The sequence below is a fragment of the Dermacentor albipictus genome, chromosome 7 (assembly GCF_038994185.2).
Source record: "Dermacentor albipictus isolate Rhodes 1998 colony chromosome 7, USDA_Dalb.pri_finalv2, whole genome shotgun sequence".
NCBI lineage: Eukaryota > Metazoa > Arthropoda > Arachnida > Ixodida > Ixodidae > Dermacentor > Dermacentor albipictus.
In genome coordinates, this window is record NC_091827.1 from 112,941,706 (window position 1) to 112,960,154 (window position 18,449).

The following is an 18,449-nucleotide window of genomic DNA, read 5'->3' on the forward strand; positions in this document are numbered from 1 at the left end:
TACAGTCGAAATTGAAGAAACTACCTGTACAGCAGCAGCAACGCCCGACACAGTCGGCCTGGAAGAGGAAATTACGTGTTTGAAAGCAGCTGCTCGACCAGTGCTTACTATTGTAAACATCAACGACTATAGCTCTTATAACCGACTGATGCGTGTAACTGCGTGGATACAACGATTTGCTAGAAATTGCAGGTACACAGACACCAGGAAGAAGGGACCTTTAGACGCAACTGAAGTACAAGAGGCTGAAATTTATTGGATACGTCGAACACAAGACAAAGTATTTGGACCGGATGTCAGCCGAATGGACGTTACACTCCAGCGGTTCAGACCATATCACGACGAATTAGGGCTTCTTCGCTTGGGAGGTCGTCTCCAGTTCAGCAACCTCCGGGAAAGTTCCAAGCACCCCATTCTGCTTCCTGCGTCAGACACATTCACAACGCTATTGGTCAAGAAGGAACACCAACGACTTTTACACGCTGGACTCAGTTTTCTTTTGACTGAACTGAGAGAAAACTTTTGGATATTGAGGGCCAGGCAGGTTGTAAAGAAAGTCATTCACGAATGCACAGTCTGCAGACGATATTCCTGCAAGCCATACTCGGAGTCCTTCGCGCCTCTGACAGCTGAACGTGTTCAACCCTCTCCACCTTTCGAAGTCAGTGGTATCGATTTTGCCGGACCGCTTCTATACAAAGATAACGGAGGACCAACGAAGAAGTGTTATATACTCATCTTCACATGTGCAGTCGTCAGAGCGGTTCATCTGGAGCTTGTCACCAGTCTTACTTACGACAAATTCCTGCTAGCATTTAAACGATTTGTGGCACGACGAGGAATTTGTAAGACTGTATATTCCGACAACGCCAAGACATTTAGAAAGGCCTCAAGGGAGATCCAGCGACTTTATGAATTAATGAAATCACAGGAAGTACAATCGTATTTCGGAAGTCACAGGATTGTTTGGAAATTTATCACCGAACAAGCTCCCTGGTGGGGAGGATTTTGGGAACGACTCATTCGATCTGTGAAGTCTACATTGAAGAAAACACTGGGAAACAGTTTCTTTACCTTTGAAGAACTTACGACCACGCTCTACCAAGTAGAAGCGATGATAAATTCACGACCGATAACATTTGTGTATGCAGAAGCCTCTGAACCAATGCCGCTTACGCCAAGTCATTTCCTCATAGGCCAAAGATTGACTATGCTTCCTCCAGACTTGTCGAGCACAGCATCAAAAAAGACACCGTCGTCACGCGAGTTACTTCAGCGAAGATGGAAACACAGAGAACATGTGTTAAACGATCTCTGGAACCGGTGGCGACGAGAGTACCTCCAAGAACTTCGTTCAGCTCACATTAATGAAACTAGACGCTCAGAATCAGTGAAGCTTGGAGACATAGTACTCATAAAAGAATTAAACTCGCCAAGACAATTGTGGAAGATTGGACAAGTGGCTGAATTATTTCCGGGCAGCGACGGTAACGTTCGCTCATGTAAAGTGCGCACTTCTAGTGGCAACACGTTGCGGAGACCGGTACAGATGCTGTACCACCTAGAATCGGCTGGACAAGCTCCATCTCGAAAAGAAACAAGCACTCGCTAATTGTTCGGCCGGGAGCTGTTAAATATTATGCTCCGAAAAAGAAGAGAAGAAGACGAAGTTAGAAGCGAGCGTGGAGCCGAGCGCGCGCCTGCATTTTTTTAGTTGTTTTTAGCAAGCGTCGAATAAAGAAGACGTTCTCTACTTCGGCTCCGCTTCCTGGTTTTCAACATATTGAAATTCATTATATCGAGGCTTAACTGTATACATTTAAGCCTCGATATAACAGAGTCGGCAAAATCGGCAATTTGCTTCATTATATGGAAATTCCTTTATATTGGAACTTGACCATTAATGAAAATAAACATGGCTGCTGACAGACATCGGTGGTACAAAGTGAAGTCAGCCATGCTTTCACTTCACTCCACCACCGTGGCTGTTAGTGTTGCCTGCAGTGGGACGACATTATCATGAAAAGTGCCAGCAGTGGGGGAGTGAATGCTTTGTCTGCCTCTTCAACGTGTCTTCAAAACTCAAGATTACACAACTTCTAGCATTAAACACACAGGAAGACATGATGGCGCACCGTCTCGGTGCGGGCTCCTTAAGTCAGCAAAGCCGCCAGCCATGTGCAGCCACGGCTGGGCTAGAAAAGAAGGTGTGTGCCAACCTGCCCCCCGCTCGCTATGCCTCGCCCCTTTCCCCTTGCTCATCCATAAAGACTGCGCTCATCAGGCCACCATCCTTGTTGGCTCACCCTTGCACGTTTTCACTTGCACCCGAAGCACACAGCTCACGGGGCGCAATAGAATCTTATCGTCTTTATGTGGAACATGCCACTGCTCTGCTTCGGTGGTCACTCTCGGCCTCATGGTGCACGGTTTGAGAGGCGCATTCGCAAGCAGCTGCATCTAATTCAACCACTTGGCCATCTGCATCAACGAAAGTTTACCGTATTTACTCGCGTAATGAACGCACCCCATACTTTGCTATTGTGCAGTCCCACTATCGAACGGCTGTGCTGTAGTTTCTTGGAGAGACTACAATCTTTGCCTCTCGCACATGTGTTTAAAACAAGAGCACTTAATGCTTAACGCATCCTTTCTGCCAGTGCCAGCTCAAAGGCACCTCGCAGGTTCGAGAGAGAAAAAAATGCAACTGACTCTCTGCAACATATGCAGTTTACATACTTTACGCTGACGCAATAGGAGAGCGCGCGCGCAGGTTGCGCGGCCAGGCACAGCGCACGGGAGAGTCAAAGTGAAGAAGGCGCAGCCGGCACTTGATCGGCATAGTGGTCCTAGTCGGGCATAGTGTTGAATTCGCATGTGTTTGATGGGCTTAAGTTGAGTCACATGCCTGCTGTGGGGCGTAGAGTTTATCTGCTTCTGAAACGGAAACACTGATCGGACACTGATAAACTTTGACATGCGGATGAGCAGGACAGTCGAGAAAAGAGACGCACCCAGCGTGCTTGTCAAAACAGATACGTAAAGTGATGTTTGCGATAACTTCGCAAGCATCACATTGCTGGCAGATGATGGCATCAACGGCAGATGGCCAGAATGGGCTGCGAGGACGAGCTGGGGCGGGATCGGAGATTGCTGTTCAGAGCGCGCATTCAGTTTCATCACATGCGATTGGCCTGGGGCACGCCGACTTCACACGGCTGACGCGTTGGTTCTTTATTCTGTGGTGGAACCACTATGCGGATGACGCGGCCAGCGACCTGAACGGCAGGTCTGGTGGTTTCGACGTGGAGTGAATTTACGATTTGCAAATGGTATAGTACATGTATTTTTACTGCAAAGATAAGTTATCTTGTGCATGTTACAAATCATTACCACCTTACTTTTCAATTTTTGCTGTTTTGAAGATGTCTGCATGAAATTTACCCCGTATAATGAAATTTGCTTTGGTATATTTGGAAAAAAATTACATTCATTATGCGGGTATATGCAGTATTGCCTCGGTATGCCTTCACACGGCAGCAGTGAAATTTCGTTATATTGAAATTCTGTGTGAACACTTTGTGGTATTGAGGATTAAAATATACGGTGGTCTATGGAGTTATATTGAAGTTCATTATATCGAGGTATAATAGTATCTATTGGCTTTAGCTGTAATATTGATCTAATTGGAAAGTTTGCAGACCTGGCTATCAGATGAGAAAAATTATAGGGGCCCATATTTTATTTAAGGGATATAAAAATTTAAGCTTGTGTTCACTTTGGAAACATATTCATGTGCAATCTGATGCTTTGTTAGGCTCTATTATTTTTTTCTCCACTGTGTGCCTTAACTGCACACAGGAGAATGTTGCCTTAACTGTAATCATGCTCTATTTGGTTTAATTTTGGTGCAGCTGAGCCGAATTGATGCACCCTCCTAGAGATCAACAATTTTACTTTTAGTTTTTTTATCAAAGCAAGTTTTCTGTGCTGTATATGAACAGCAATGGATACAACAGCGGATGTTTGTAAAAAAATACATATGAAATATTTCTCCATGGTTGGAGGGCACTAATTCAAGCCCTTTGCACTTAGTCAGTCTCATAGACATGTAGTCAAGTTTTACCATGAGTAGCAATGAGGATTCAACAGTTCTTGCCATGCCATCTCTAAGTAGCAGATATTTTCTAAACCTATTGAAACAAGGCTGATTTGGAAAACAGAAGTGACATTATTTCATAGAATGTATGTTATTGCTGGCTGTGACAAATTGCTGCATTTTACAGCTCTCCTGCTATAAGATGGTGTCTGCAACACACTACTGTGATGTCTAATCGCTCTGTTCTTTATAGTTATAATGCAACCATGAATATAAGGGAGGCAGGAATTTCGGTCTCACAGAAAGGAAAAAAAAGAAATACAATGAAACATTGTTCAGCCGTAGTTGGCTGGAGCTCGGAAAAAGTACGTACTAAACAGTAGCACTGCTTGACCGAAATAGCGTGAGATTTCCCACTTACCTATCAAAAATGGAACTGAGAGAAAGCGCGATGAAAGGGCAAAAAACTTGCACTATTTATTCATTTCGCGCTACAAAAGTCTTATTTTCGTTTGATGCCGCGGTGGCCTAGCAGTGATGACAGTGGCATGACAGTGACAACAGTGACGTAACGCGCAGCTTCTGCCACTGTCGGGCCTGAATCGCCCGGGCTGTCTCTACCCCTGTCGTCCTCGTCAGTGTCGTTAGGCAACATTTCGGCAATATCAGAAGCAATGATGGCGAAAAGTCAAACCTAGAAAATTTGAACCTCATAGCCGACGTCTTTTCGCGGTCCCAGCAGCACTGCCGAGCATCTGTTCTTTCGCATACCAAATGCCACACACTGTACTCAACTGTAGATCTCTCTCGCATGCCAGCACTGACTTCGTGCCTCGTTCGATAGTACGAATGATGTCAAATTTTTCTTTTATGCTGAGCACTTGGCTTTTGTCCGAGCTTTGGCATGATGCGAGCTCTAGCTTGCACGATTCTGCAACACAGGCCACCACTAGCCAGCCACAACGCTCTCTGACTCAGCGCTGAAATGATGTTAATGTTATGTGGTTTCACCCTTTGAAGCGCTCTCTGTGTGTGTGCTTGGAGGCCGTTGGGATCTCTGAGGCTCATTCTTCTGCCTGGCCAACCTACTGCCATCATTGCGCTACAAAATGTGCAGAAACTACGTGTTAACCTACACGTATGCAATAAGCCAGTACAGTTTATGCAGATACGAAATGCATTATGTTCAATGGCTGCTGAGTCGGGGATTTAACTTTAATACTTTTAAAATGAAACCACTCTTTAAGCGGGTATGGCTTATTGAGGTTTTACTGTATTATGGTTAAAATGCGAAGGGATGCTAGAAAAAGAAAACTGGAAACTGCGCATAAGATATGGTACTCACGTGGTGTCATTTGTCGTTACTTTGATTGCCCCGTCAATGAGATCACTGTCATTCTTCGTGTCATTAAGGACAGGCAGTACTACTTCGGAAAAACCTGTGACACATTCGAACAAGACAAAGCCTTTCATGCATTGGTTATCCACTGTGCTATTTTGTAGGCTGACACTCACTTGACGGCGCCTGCACAACAGTGCCGATTGTCTTGCTTGAGGTCTCAATTGATGTGCCATAACCACATTGATGTGGCACTGCCATGTCCCAAATTGGGAGAAGAAAGAAAGACTCTGTCCAGCTTGCCGCTCTAGAGTGAGGCAAAATAGCGGTGAACAGAACAAGTGCGCGAGAGATTAGGAACGGAGAGATATGAAAAATTGTGCAGAAACCATCAATGCGAGCAGCAGCTTTGCCTCCTGCTACCTCTGACCCCTCCCAGCAACTCGTTTGCCTGAGGGCATGTTCCCTTTCTCTTCCCTTCTCGCGACAGACGAGCTAGCGAGCTAATGATCTACAGTACCCCCCTTTCTTCCCGCAACTTGGTGGCACGAGACGTGATGGTCTCCCCCTACTTCTCTTCACATCTACGTTGCCTGAGACCACAAGCCCTTTCCCTTAACGTGTTTTCTAGCCTCCACTTGTCCAAGTTCGACCACTGCCATACCTACCACGAAAATGGCTGAAGAAGCCAAAGAAAGCTATTAGCTTTAATAAATAGGGGAGCTTGGCGTCTGGCTCAGCTAAGTAATCACTTGCTGCTGGGTGAAAGTGACAGGAAGAAGTGCTATCGTGTTCCCTAGGCAACCTGCATGCATATTAAACAAAATGATAATTTTCAAGAGCCGAGCCTAATCGCATATGATGGTCTCATATTATAACGAGTGATGGCGCAATTCGCAGTGCACACCTATCGACTACAATGCACGCAGGCTTCAGTGGCATGCACAAAGGGGCTCCCTACATGGTAGCAGTCACAATGGTGCCTAGTGGTTGAGCTCACTGCAGGTTGAAGTGAAAGAGAAAAGAAAAAGGCGTTATATCCTTGTCATGAAAAGGAACATATAACACAAGATGCTTTCTTAAGCTGTAAATTTTGAAAACTCATATTAATGCAAATACACTATTGTATTTGCTTCAATTGTGTCATGCTCTCCTTGGCAGTTCTTCTGAAAGGATACGTTTACGACATAGTGCCTACTTCCTGTTTATTCCCGCTTTAACCATATTTACTGCATTTGCCCCACTTGTGTCATGTGTACCCCTTGTCATGCTCCTGTGTCGTGCATGTATCATTGTGTGCTGATAACTACTAGCGCTATCACTGAGGCTCAAAAGTAAGATGGGAAGACCAGGCACCTGTCTTTTCGACTGTGTTGGTATTGTAAAGGCCATGAGGTGGTGTTTCTGTATGCGCTTACTTCTTTGCAGAGCATAAGCAATTGGTGATAATGCAGCTCTCACGAGCCGTGCTCTTCGATAGCTGTACCAGTTGAGGCTTTCATCCTGGGATTAATGCCATTATTTACAAAAGGCATGACATGTCATTGTAAAGATGCCAGGAGCCAGGTGCTCGGCTTTCATAATGCATGCTTATAAATACTAGTAGTGCCATTGTTCATCATCAGACTGCTTAACTGGTATTTAACTACTTGGTGATAATATTAACAGATCTGATATCTGTACTTTATCTGCGTGTCTATCTATGCTCAGTGTCGGTAGAGCTTGGAACAAGGTACAGTGGTTATATATTCAAAAGTAGCAGTGTAGCCTATCTTTCCACGGTATTCCAGATGTAAATTACTGTTAAATTATTTGTTGCAAAGATGCCACTGTGTTATGTTGAGAAACCTTGTGATATCCTCTGTTAGCCTGCATTCAAATATGTTTGATGCATTTTCTCCACAGTAGCCCACTAAGTACATCGTAGCATTGCATCAAAGGATTGCTTCATTACTTCAAACTCTACCTCATTTTAACAATTTTTTTTTTTTGAAGTCTGGACTGAATTAGGGTTCTACTACGATCATGGATCTCCTATGGTATATCATTAGGTGGTAACGTACCTTTGCATTATAAGCTGTATGTTGATCTTGTGATTGATGTATGGATGTAGGCTTTTACAACACATATAGAGTCAAAAATTGTTTACAGGAATCAGGCGTAGAATGTTTGTGTTGTTTTGTTTTCCATAGGGTGTGCCAATGTTTCTCACACCAGCACCCATTGTCTCTCGTTCCAGGAGTTTGTCAAGTGCCCACAATGGGCACACCTTGACATTGCAGGCGTCATGGAAAACAAGGATGAGGTGTCGTACCTGGGATCAGGCATGGCCGGTATGTGCACAGTAATCATCAGCCTAGCTTGTGCAATGACAGCAGGGGGTGTAGGGTGGGTGCATTCCAACAAAGTGTGTAATGTTATCGCTTTGATATTTCTGCCATCCAAACTGTATTTCCCGCCTGTTTTATTGGTCAAAATTTACAACCACTTTCTTGTGAAGGTAGCGGAAAAAAATGCATGACAAGCAAACGGCACCTCGCTTGTTGTATTTGTACGTTTCCACTACTTTCCTGTCATAAATGCATAATAAATAGAAAAATGAATTTAGCTGCATTAGTAGGCTGTACTCCTACAATACCAAGAGGCCACTCTTTCCTAGAGAGTAGGCGTAGTAGGCCAGAAAAGATGCAGAAATAAGACAGGTGGCTGTGGTAACGTTTGTCATGACAGATGATGACTACAGAGTTTTGAAGGCACACAGCCAAAGTGCTCACTGAGTCGCAACGAAACCACTGTTTCCTACACCACCGCAGGCCAAAGCATGATCGCTATCAACTCAGTCACAAATGGTGACTATGCAGTTTTGAAGGCACATGGCCAAGGTGCCCACTGAGTCAAAATGAGACTACCGTTTGCTGCTACCACTGCTGGTGAAATCATGGTTGCCATTGACGTGATCACAGATAGTGACTGTTCAGCTTTGAAGGCATGGAGGCCCACATGTTGTGATGCAGGATGGTAAACATTACAATAAGGGCAGAAATAAGCACGGAACATTGTTGTGTTCCTGTACAATTTCCACCGATGATAATGGCGATGTGGACTGTATCGGTTCATTTCAGTTGAACATTAATGCTGCTCTTTCTTGTTTGTGTCATGCATTTGAGCAGTTGTGATAGTTGTTCAATGTAATGAGCGTGATGCTAATTGCATTCAAATCAATGAGAGTTTGATGCCATTAAATAATGCATAAGCCTCCTAGGACCATGGGAAAAGTGCAAATTAACGAGAGCTTAATTAAGTAGGCTTTCATGCAATAATAGTTTGCTATAGACATTGCTATCAATAGTTTTGCTATGCTTTGCTACCGATATTACGAGAAATATTGCAATAACTTACCATCAGTAACATTCAGTTCATGCAATTGGGAACAGGGAAATGTCACCAATCTTATTTTGTAGCGTACTAGTTCATATCCGTGGGAGTTTTGGGGACCCCTCGTAGGCTCACCAGAGTAAGTGTGTCTGTGCATTCCACAGACACATGGTGTCTGTGGAATGCACAGACACACTGAGCTGTGGGCTGCCAGACACATCACAACTCTCATCCATGGCAAGAGAGAATTTTTCTGCAGATTTCACTTCTTCAGTTGTCTGGCTTTGCACATCAGACGTCATTTCTCTTATTCTTCATGCAACCTTGTCATTTGAGCATGCTATGCTTTCCAATTTTTTCACGGGCTCGTTCTCAAGGACGGTGCCAACAACTTATTTCATGCGAAACATGATCAGCATTCTCACAGGTGTGAGGCTTCATCTGAGGGGCTATTCTGTAAGTCTCCAACTAGTGGGCTTGTCCTTTACATCTGCTGCTGCAGTGCTGATTGACTGGGCTCACTTGTCTCCCAGCCCAGCCAATCAGAACTTCAGCAGCAGACGAAATGGACATGTCCACTGGGTGAACACTTACAGAATACCTCCCCCCCCCCCCCTGTTTGGCTACATGGTAGCTCATGACGTAGCTTGCATTTACTGCCGTTAGGAGCTCGCCCGCTGGAATGAAAAGCAGTTTTGTACAGGAAAATCATTGAAAACAGCTCGGGTCGAATGTGGCAACATGAAATAAAGTAAGTCTGCAGGTGCGTTGACAATGCACACGGCCGAGGTACCTATGTTACGTAACGCATTAAAGCTGTGAAACGTTCAAGTAACAAAACATATTTTACAGTTCTGCTTCTCTTAACATGACAGTTGTCACAATCACAGCAATTGGGAAACTAGTAGGCATGCTCTGATGCCAATTGAAGAAATGAAGCAACATTCATTGGCAGACTCTTACCGAACTGGCCAACGATGTGAACTTGCCTTGCCTGGGTTATCCATTTTCTGTAACCCCAGCTTCTGTGCCTACACTTTGAAATAGTCGAGGCCCTTATATTGATATACCTAGCTGGCCCACCACTTCGTCCGAAAGTGGTGGGCCAGCTAGGTTGGCACGAGGGCGCTCTGAGCAAGTACTTCACTGCACAAAACGCATTGCGGCTTGTCGCCAATTTCTGCAAACCATAACTTTAGGAACCTATACTTTTATCCTTATAACTTCGACATCACAATGGCTCGCATGTACACCAAGCCAGACGCTAGTGCAGCAAGATAACATAGATAGCATGGCTAACAGGGAGTTTTCAATATTGTCAACATGTGCAGTTGAGTGAGTGACTAAACAACATCATGTGACGGGTCAACAGAGACCATTTATAACCGACTGGTGTTGTAGTAACAATGATGGTAGTGTTTCTTCTTTGATTAGTATAGTGGCAAGCGCCTCCCTCCGTGCCCTGCAGAAGGTGCAACGGCCTCCGCGTTCATCAGCGATCTGCAAACACAGAGGCCTTCGCTTCGTACACTACTCTAGAATTTGACGCTGGCGCAATTCGCAGTGACCTCACTCGTGCACGCAAGGGCTTCGCAGATCCCAGGAATGCTTTCGCAGATCCCTGTTGGAGAACCATGGATGTAGTGTATATATGCAGTATGTTATGCAATTTTTTAACGTCCATAGTACTATTGATAGTGTGCTGGATTGTTTAGTATCGTTAGTGTTGAAGGCTAATTTCGCAGAGCAGGTAAAGAATCAGCCATGTATTTCGGGCTGGAAGAACTATAAGATTGGGCAGATCCAACGTGCTGTGGGAATCAATGTTATGCGAAGCAGTTTGCAGGAACCTGGCTACCTAGCATTGTTTGGAGTTCTGCAAAGCGTTACCAGGTGTGATCCAGTACGATCAATCAGACATGATTTCCACTGTGGCCATTTGATGCAAATTTATACATGCCAGTTGTTCGGCTCCAAATAGGTACTCGACAGGCGTTAGCGAGAAAGACAAGGAATGTGACATGATCTCCAACTAAGTGTAATACTATCGTATGTACACCAGTGCTTTTGAAAGTAGTGTATATGTTAAAAGATTAATAACTTGAGTCAATTATAAAGTCATTATGTCGCAGAGTTTCTACGCAGCATTAGGTGCTGCGAGAGAAGTACTGGGCAATGTAGTGTGATCCTGGAAATAACACAGTCTAACAAAGTGTTCAAATTATGACCTGTCACGAGGAAAGAAGTAAAAAATGTGGCACAAGGTGCATGTGTTTCCAAGACCTGGCTGCCTTTAAAATTGAAGGAGCATGTGTCTGGTTAGAACTCCAGGTTTCTGTACTCCATGGCAGAGGTTCAATTCCACCATCGGTCACAAATTAATTGTTTTGTATTCAAGCGTGGCAAGACAAGAATCCACATACCTCAAGGTGCCTAGAATGAGACAAAGAATGCTGCTCATTGAAAATGGGATGTGCAGCATGTGATCCTGCTGCGCTGCATGTTCTTGCGCTAACATTTTCTCCAACCTACTGCAAGGTAGCAGAACAGATATCAGTTGTGCGCTATGGAGGGTACTATGTATTGATAGTTTTGCATTGCTAGGGCAGTCACAAGACAGGTGTAGTTATTTATTAGAGTTCTCTGGGAGAGCCCATCATTCTGCAGTTTACATAAAAAGTGCTGATGAATATTATTGCTACTCAATGTCTTTTATAGCGAACATTTGTGTTGCGGCTTTTGTTTTACTTTCCATTCTGTGTGTGTGCTTGTGCATCATGTAGCCACTGTCTTGTCTTGCAGGTCGACCAGTGCGCACTCTGGTGGAGTTTGTGGAACGTGTGGCTAAACTGGAGAAGCTTTGACGGGGGCCAATCGACTAGGACGCACGCCTTTCTTTCAATCTGCAGGCCACTTGTTGACGTTCTTTATTGCCATAAATGAACTTACAAATAAATGACGTCCTTTTTCACAGTCTTTTGCACATTACTTTGAACATGCCAAATTTAGTTACAGGATTAGGTTTCCGTAATACTGTATTTACTTGAATCTATCGAGCACTTTTTTCCCATAAAACAGGCCCAAAAATTGCATGCACGTTAGAATCGAATACAACCCTAAATCTGCACTACCATATTGCCATCGGCATTTCGAAATTGCCGCCTCATATGCGCTTCAAGCCTAGCTGCCATGACTTCCTCCATGTGCTGTAGTACATGTGCTTAGGCAATGCTTCCTTTGGCTTAGGTTAATGCACAGTCCGTCTTCCTGGTCTTCCTGTTTTCTGTGTTTTCTCTATCAGTCTGGAAGTGCCAACTGCAAAGACATGCCGAGTTCATCACGATGCCGCAATGAAAAGGAAAGCGATCACGTATGCAGAGACAGACAGAAATCGGGCCGCATCACGGGCGTTCAGAGTTCCCAAAACTTGCGTACGGGGCTGGCGCAAACAGAGAGGCATTCTACACCGGTGGCTGCTATGCACGGCTCAGCCGCGCGGCCCCTATCTTGAAAGCGATCTGCAATGGAGACAGTGTCTATGCATCTAGGCGCACCACACTGTCTTCTCGTCGCTTAAACCGTATTGAAGCGAGAGGCCGCACAAAGGTCAATGACCTCGCTTCTGCTACTGCACTTCCTCACTCCAGCATTTTGATAGAGTTTCCGCAGTCATTCAGTGAGATGTGTTCATGTTTGCTTGTGCGCGCGTGGCACCATGCTTGTTAATTTAGTGAGTCAGCAAATGTTTAAAAGTTCACGTGGCCAATAAAGCTACTATCCTTACTTTTCATATAGCTTTCTACTAATTTGCTATCGTAATCGATGCTTCGCCTTTAGTGCATTGCAACTTTAGTGCATTGGGCATTGCATTGCATTGCAACTTTAGTGCTTAGTTTTTTCCAAATGAGAGAAAGTTGTATTCCTGTATGAAAGAATGAGGTGTACGGTATTGTGAAGGACTTTCCTTTCTTTTTGGCCAAGGCAAACGGGCGCTCGTTACAGTCGAGGGCACATTAGAATCGAGTGAATAGGGTACTTGTCTAAAAGGCAGCACAAGTGTGCTTTGATCTAGAGGAAGGTCAACAATGAATAAAATTATACTTTAACAACCTGCATGTAAATATAAGCTCGATTATAATATACGGGGTAATATTAGGCCCCTAACAAAAGATCATAATTGTAGCCTAGTACACTGTAAACAAGAGCACTTGCTCGCAGAGCTTCTATCTGTATCTTCGTTTCTCCGCTACATGCCCAAAATCTAGTGGCCCTGGAACATTACGCTTTTCGTTGTCTCCTTGCACTAGTAGACATTTGTGCCATCAAAGCTGTTGGGAGATTTTGCACTTCCTGAAGTACTGTTTTTTTCTTGCAGTGCAGAGGCTGCCACACAGCATAATAATGACTTTATAGATATGTAGAAGGATCGACACCATCTTGAAGGGGCAGTACAATATGACGAAGTCCTGTGTGTCCGTGCCTTCTGTCTTCGTCATACTGCGCAGCCCTTTGAAGATGTTGTATATATATGTGCACAAGCTTTCATTGTGCAGGAACAGTGAAAGTGTTTTGTGGAATGCAACAATAGTCAGGTACAGCTTTAGAAGGCAGCGACATATGCCCCTCAAAGGTGGATACACATGAGCTTCCAACAATGGGCACACACTCTAGACTGATGGCATGAGCTGGACGGTCAGTGACCCCGCCGACGGAGAACATAGCTATAGTGCACTAGATTGGGGGTAGTGGGCCATGGGAAGGCTCCGCGGTGAAGCAGTTTTCCCAGAAACGCACAAGTGGCACTGCTGCTCCTTTCACCCGGGACCTTCATGCAAGCATACGTGTTGGACGTCTTCTCACCCGGCTGGAAAAACACGTTTCAATATGCTCCACCACATTCTCTAATATACAGAAGTACGATAAACAGGGAAAGGGAACCGAGTTGCTTTGTTTTCTTTTCTTTTTTTTTTCTTGCAAGGACACAAGTTCAAAAAGTTTCGTTGGTACATGCGAGTCCAAGCACGTGCCAGTGGCACAACTGGATTGTCAGAAGCTGCACTGACTAGGAAACATTCAGCGTACACACAGGTTGAGTTCTGCTGAGAGCGTTTCATTTACACATAAAAGAATATGCCCCAATCCATGCTGTAAAGGTGGTTGGACAGCGAAGCTGTAAACGACAACTAGCACGATTGACCATTGCAGTGTAGGTTGAAATTATTCATGTGGCAACATTACATGCACTTTACCAAGTTATTACGTTTCGACTGCCCGCGAGTTGGCTTGCGCCGCTACTTCGTGCACCTACAAAGAGTGAGCCTGAGAGAAGATAAATTCGCCGTGCCTCGTATGCTCGCTGCTCTTCAGTAATCCTCATTATACGTGCGTGTCAGAACACAAGTCAGTTGCTAGGCAGGTTCTTCTTGCATGTATGAAAGTCTAGTTACGTCACTCCCTGTTTCGTATGCAACAGTCAAGCTGATGTCACCGCGGCAGCTTGCGCAACGCTAATCTTTACCTGGAAACGTATGTGGCAAGCGCTACGTGTGTCGCATTGCATGTAGGCGTAGGAGTGTCTTATCAGTTATGTATGTGGTTTGGATGCTTGTTTTAAGCTTGTTCTTTACTGAAACGTATGCTGCTCTGTATATTGTATGCATTATTCCAGAGAATGTATGAACTGTTCGTTTCACTTCGGTAAGTGCTTGTAGCTTCTGCCTTACGGAGGTATTAGCCATAGATGATGATCGTTTTCTGTCGACTTTACACCACGAATAAATCCTGGAATCCTAGCTATAGACAGCTTCGCTGCAAAACAGGAGTCACGCAGCACCCGTCTCGCTTCTTCCATGGGGTGCGAGAGTGGTTCTGATATTAACATACGGCAAACATACGTCCCGCAGACAACATCGCCTTATGTACTTTCGCAATTCATGAAGACAGCCTTTTCGATCATGACAGCGTGAGAATGACTGTTAAAAGAGGTGTGAACATAAGCAGCACTACCATAGTTGAGAAATATGTGAGCAGCCGACTGCTCTGTTGATTGAGATACATTCCATAAGTCAAACAGCATGCACTGCACATCGATTGCCGGCCCGTCCATTTGAAGCTCGTCAACTTGCTAGCAAGGTTTCTTAGACGAGCCACACACTGCAGGTTCTGGCACACCTTTTTTCTCGGAGGTCTTTCGCGTGCTGGCACTTATACAAATACTTAGTAACATTGAATGGTCAGTACTGCTTCCGGTGAAAGCGAGGTGAAAACATGGTATCCTCGCTGCCTTTCCATCAATGACGCGAACACAGTCTCGAAATACGTACTTTTCTTTGCACTGTAGCTCACACACAGCGTCAGTCAGCTCCAGGGGCTTCTCAGCACGGTGAATGTTCCCATTCCAAACAGCGTATTTCATCGTCCTCGGAGACACCAAACAACTTTGGCACGTTCTTCACGCCACTATACCTTCTTCTGCAACCAGGAGCAAAGCGGCAGTTCTTCCAACGAGGTGTCGCCATGTCACCTTATCGGTCATAGAAAAAAACTGCACATGAGATAACAAATGTGCGCACAAAATACGGAACAACACAAATATGTGGACGAGTGCAAGCAACAGGCCAACGCGCAAGCACGGTGGGTGCGCTTCGGCAGGGGTGCCCTTTGCGGCATGCAGTGCGCGATGGTTTTAATTAAGGTGCGAGGACGGGGTGACGCAGATGGTCGTTCCCGTAAGTGTCCTTCAAAGTGTCGGGAGACTTTCCCATACATGTCGCAGAGCAGGACGGTTGGGATATGTTGTTTGTTTATTTGTTGTCTGATGGTTCCTTTCTCTCCCTCTATCTCTCTGAATGTTCAGAGGAACGCAGGGAGAGGGTGAGAGAGAGAGTGTCCAATGAGTGACAGCCCTGTTGACCCAATCAGGTCACTGGGGTGTCGTGATTTGCCGTGAGGGGATTCAGGAGGAGCAACTGAAGGGTTAAAACCTGGCTCCCTACCTCTCACGGAGGTTCTGCGCGCAGGAAAGGTGCTCTACACTTTCGGCTCTGCCGAGTTAAGGCGCCGGTCCCAGTGTAACCGAAGGGCCTTGACGTACGAACGGTGTTATGCACTATCGGCTATGTTGAGTTGATACGTCAGACCCACTGTAAATAGCTGTCGATGTAAATATTGTGTACATAAAGTCTTTTCTCTAATTGCAAACGTCTATGGCGTCCCAACTCTGATGGAAGAGGAGAAACAACGACAGCTGAAGGAAAGTTTCTCTACCAAGTAAGCTGGTTACGCCAGCTTGAGGCACTCTGTGAAGCGAGTGTAGGAAGGCAGAAGATGTAGTGCGTGTATGATATGGCCGTGAAAACTAAAAAAAGGAAAATTCACTGGCAATGGCAAAAAACAGACACGCAAAATACCTAAAAATATAATACAAAGCTAATATTATTAGTGTATTGACAGCCACACCACAGAAAGAACTTATTATTAAAAAAAAACATACATATATATATATATATATATATATATATATATATATATATATAATTAAAATACATATATACAAAATGGAACTTGCTTATATTGATTGATTGATTGATTCTTTATTGCTTTATCACATATACATGTGATGGGAGGCGAAGGGAAAAGCCATTCAAGGATGGCTTGAGGGAGTCCTTCGCCCCCACGCTGGCAAAGACAACAGCAGAGGCACACACGTCCTGTTCACATGGTCGTACACTTTTACAAAACATATTAAGCACAACATTGCCATAAACCTTGACGAAACCACAAAATTAAACACATTAGTTACTGTCCTACGTAGGGCATCATGCGTTAACATTACTTCACCTCAGCATCGAATGACAGCACATTTCATAACAATGTACGCTTAGTAATAGTGACATTGAAACAATATAATTAAATAGCAATCGTAAAACAGCTCTAGTGGTCAATGTTAGGCTAGAAAGAATGTGTACAAGTCAGATAATGTTGCTTCGCGAATATCGATTTGTTTTTTATTAAACTCATTTAGTAGACGTGGAAGTTTATTTTGGAGCATTTGCCGACCATAGCCAGCTGTGGCAATATGGAACATTCCATATTTCCTGCACAAAAGTATATGAAATGCGTGACATGTCTATTACTACTGAGCAAAATGAAAAAGACATAGCAGAACAAAACATTGTACGAAAAACAGAAATACACATTATATCATTATTTTGCACTTGGCCACAACTTCAGTAAGGGTGGCAAGGGGGAGCAGAAGGCTGTCGGCTTTTGCAGCAGCACATAGAAAGCATTTGCAGAAAGGCCTATTCCTCAATCTAAGACCAGGTGAAGTAAGCGAACACAACTTTTCTTTCACCACGAGTGCAATGCTTAGTAGTGAAGTTACGTCACTTGAGGAGAGTGAACTGCTGAGCCAGTTGGCAATCCGACATAATAAATGAGTTCTGCGCCAAAGTCACACACACAAGAAAGCGCCAGTGTTGTCTCCTTCCTTGGGTATGTGGTTTTGGCACAAAATTAGTTTATTATGTCGCTTAAGGCACTACGTCATACCTACTGGGCACTCCTTTGTGTAATAAACACGAACTGCAAAAATCTGCATATAGGACACTTGCAATGCTCATGCTTTCAAGGAAAAAAGTGCATCGTGCTTACACATGAAGGTTGTTCGCGTGGTTTTTCCATCGGCGATTACTGAGATAATACACAAACACGAACAGTAATTTTTCAGCTGTTAGTACGTTTCTAGAACGTGACACACAGAAAAAGTACTGAGAGTGGAATGGAAAGCTGGGCAAGTTACTGAAGTTGCAGAATGAGACTTGGCTCAGAAAAACACATGTTATAGACCAGTTGGCAATGAGGAGGAACACCTATTTGTCAGCTTTCTCAAACGGTAAGAGGGGAATGTAGCACAATCGAGGCGCAACGACGTCCGGAGACTTACGGAGCACACACATGAACAGGGCCATGTACATGTGCCTTATATCCTTGGGTATGCGCACTCACCTGCTGTGTTTAGGCACCCGGAACAACCTTGCAGTGCTTGTTTTTGAGATATTCGTGCACCACTGCACCATGCACAAGCGGTGCGAGTCCTGAAACGGGTGAAACATCGCGGAGCACAAGCACGGAGCTATCTAGGACCACGAAACTGACGAATGAATGAATGTATGGTTTTTATTGGCGCAAGGGCCAGATATGGCCAAAGAGCGCCATGAAACTGATGAAACTGCCCACGCCGGTCCAGGCACAGCAGTGAACGCTTCCCGATAACAGAATGTATATCAAAACATCAAACTTCATGCAGCGGGCTAAGCTGGTGCCGAGCCGGCAGGCGCCCGTGGAGACAACCGAAGGTGAGGGAGTTGTGAGGGAGGGCAAGGAGAGAGGAGGGGCGATAAGGCATGGCCTCCTGGATAGGCGCGCGCGTGCGCGCCAATCTAGGAAGTCTTATAAGGGAAGCGCATTTACTTTTTCGCCCTCCTGATGGATGGCGCCAATTTCCTCTGCCACTGAAGCGGCGGAGTATCCGAGGTCGGCGCCAGGTACTGGGCGATTGAACTGTTCAGTCGCAAAAACCAGCATGACAAGCTGTTGTGTAGCGCTATGTGCCGGCTCGACAACGAAAGGCAT

At 44.8% G+C, this 18,449-nt stretch overlaps 1 protein-coding gene across 2 annotated transcripts in view; it reads left to right on the top strand.

The window, feature by feature from the left end:
* Nucleotides 1-11,788, top strand: part of LOC135907296 (cytosol aminopeptidase-like) — an 84,657-nt gene extending 72,869 nt beyond the window's left edge. For both annotated transcript variants that reach the window (XM_065438985.2, XM_065438986.2), the window contains exons 14-15: nucleotides 7,678-7,771; nucleotides 11,616-11,788. In XM_065438985.2, coding sequence (XP_065295057.1) covers nucleotides 7,678-7,771; nucleotides 11,616-11,677 — 156 coding nt within the window. In that variant the 3' untranslated portion in view covers nucleotides 11,678-11,788. The remainder of the gene's footprint in view (nucleotides 1-7,677; nucleotides 7,772-11,615) is intronic.
* The last annotated feature ends 6,661 nt before the right edge of the window (nucleotides 11,789-18,449 follow it).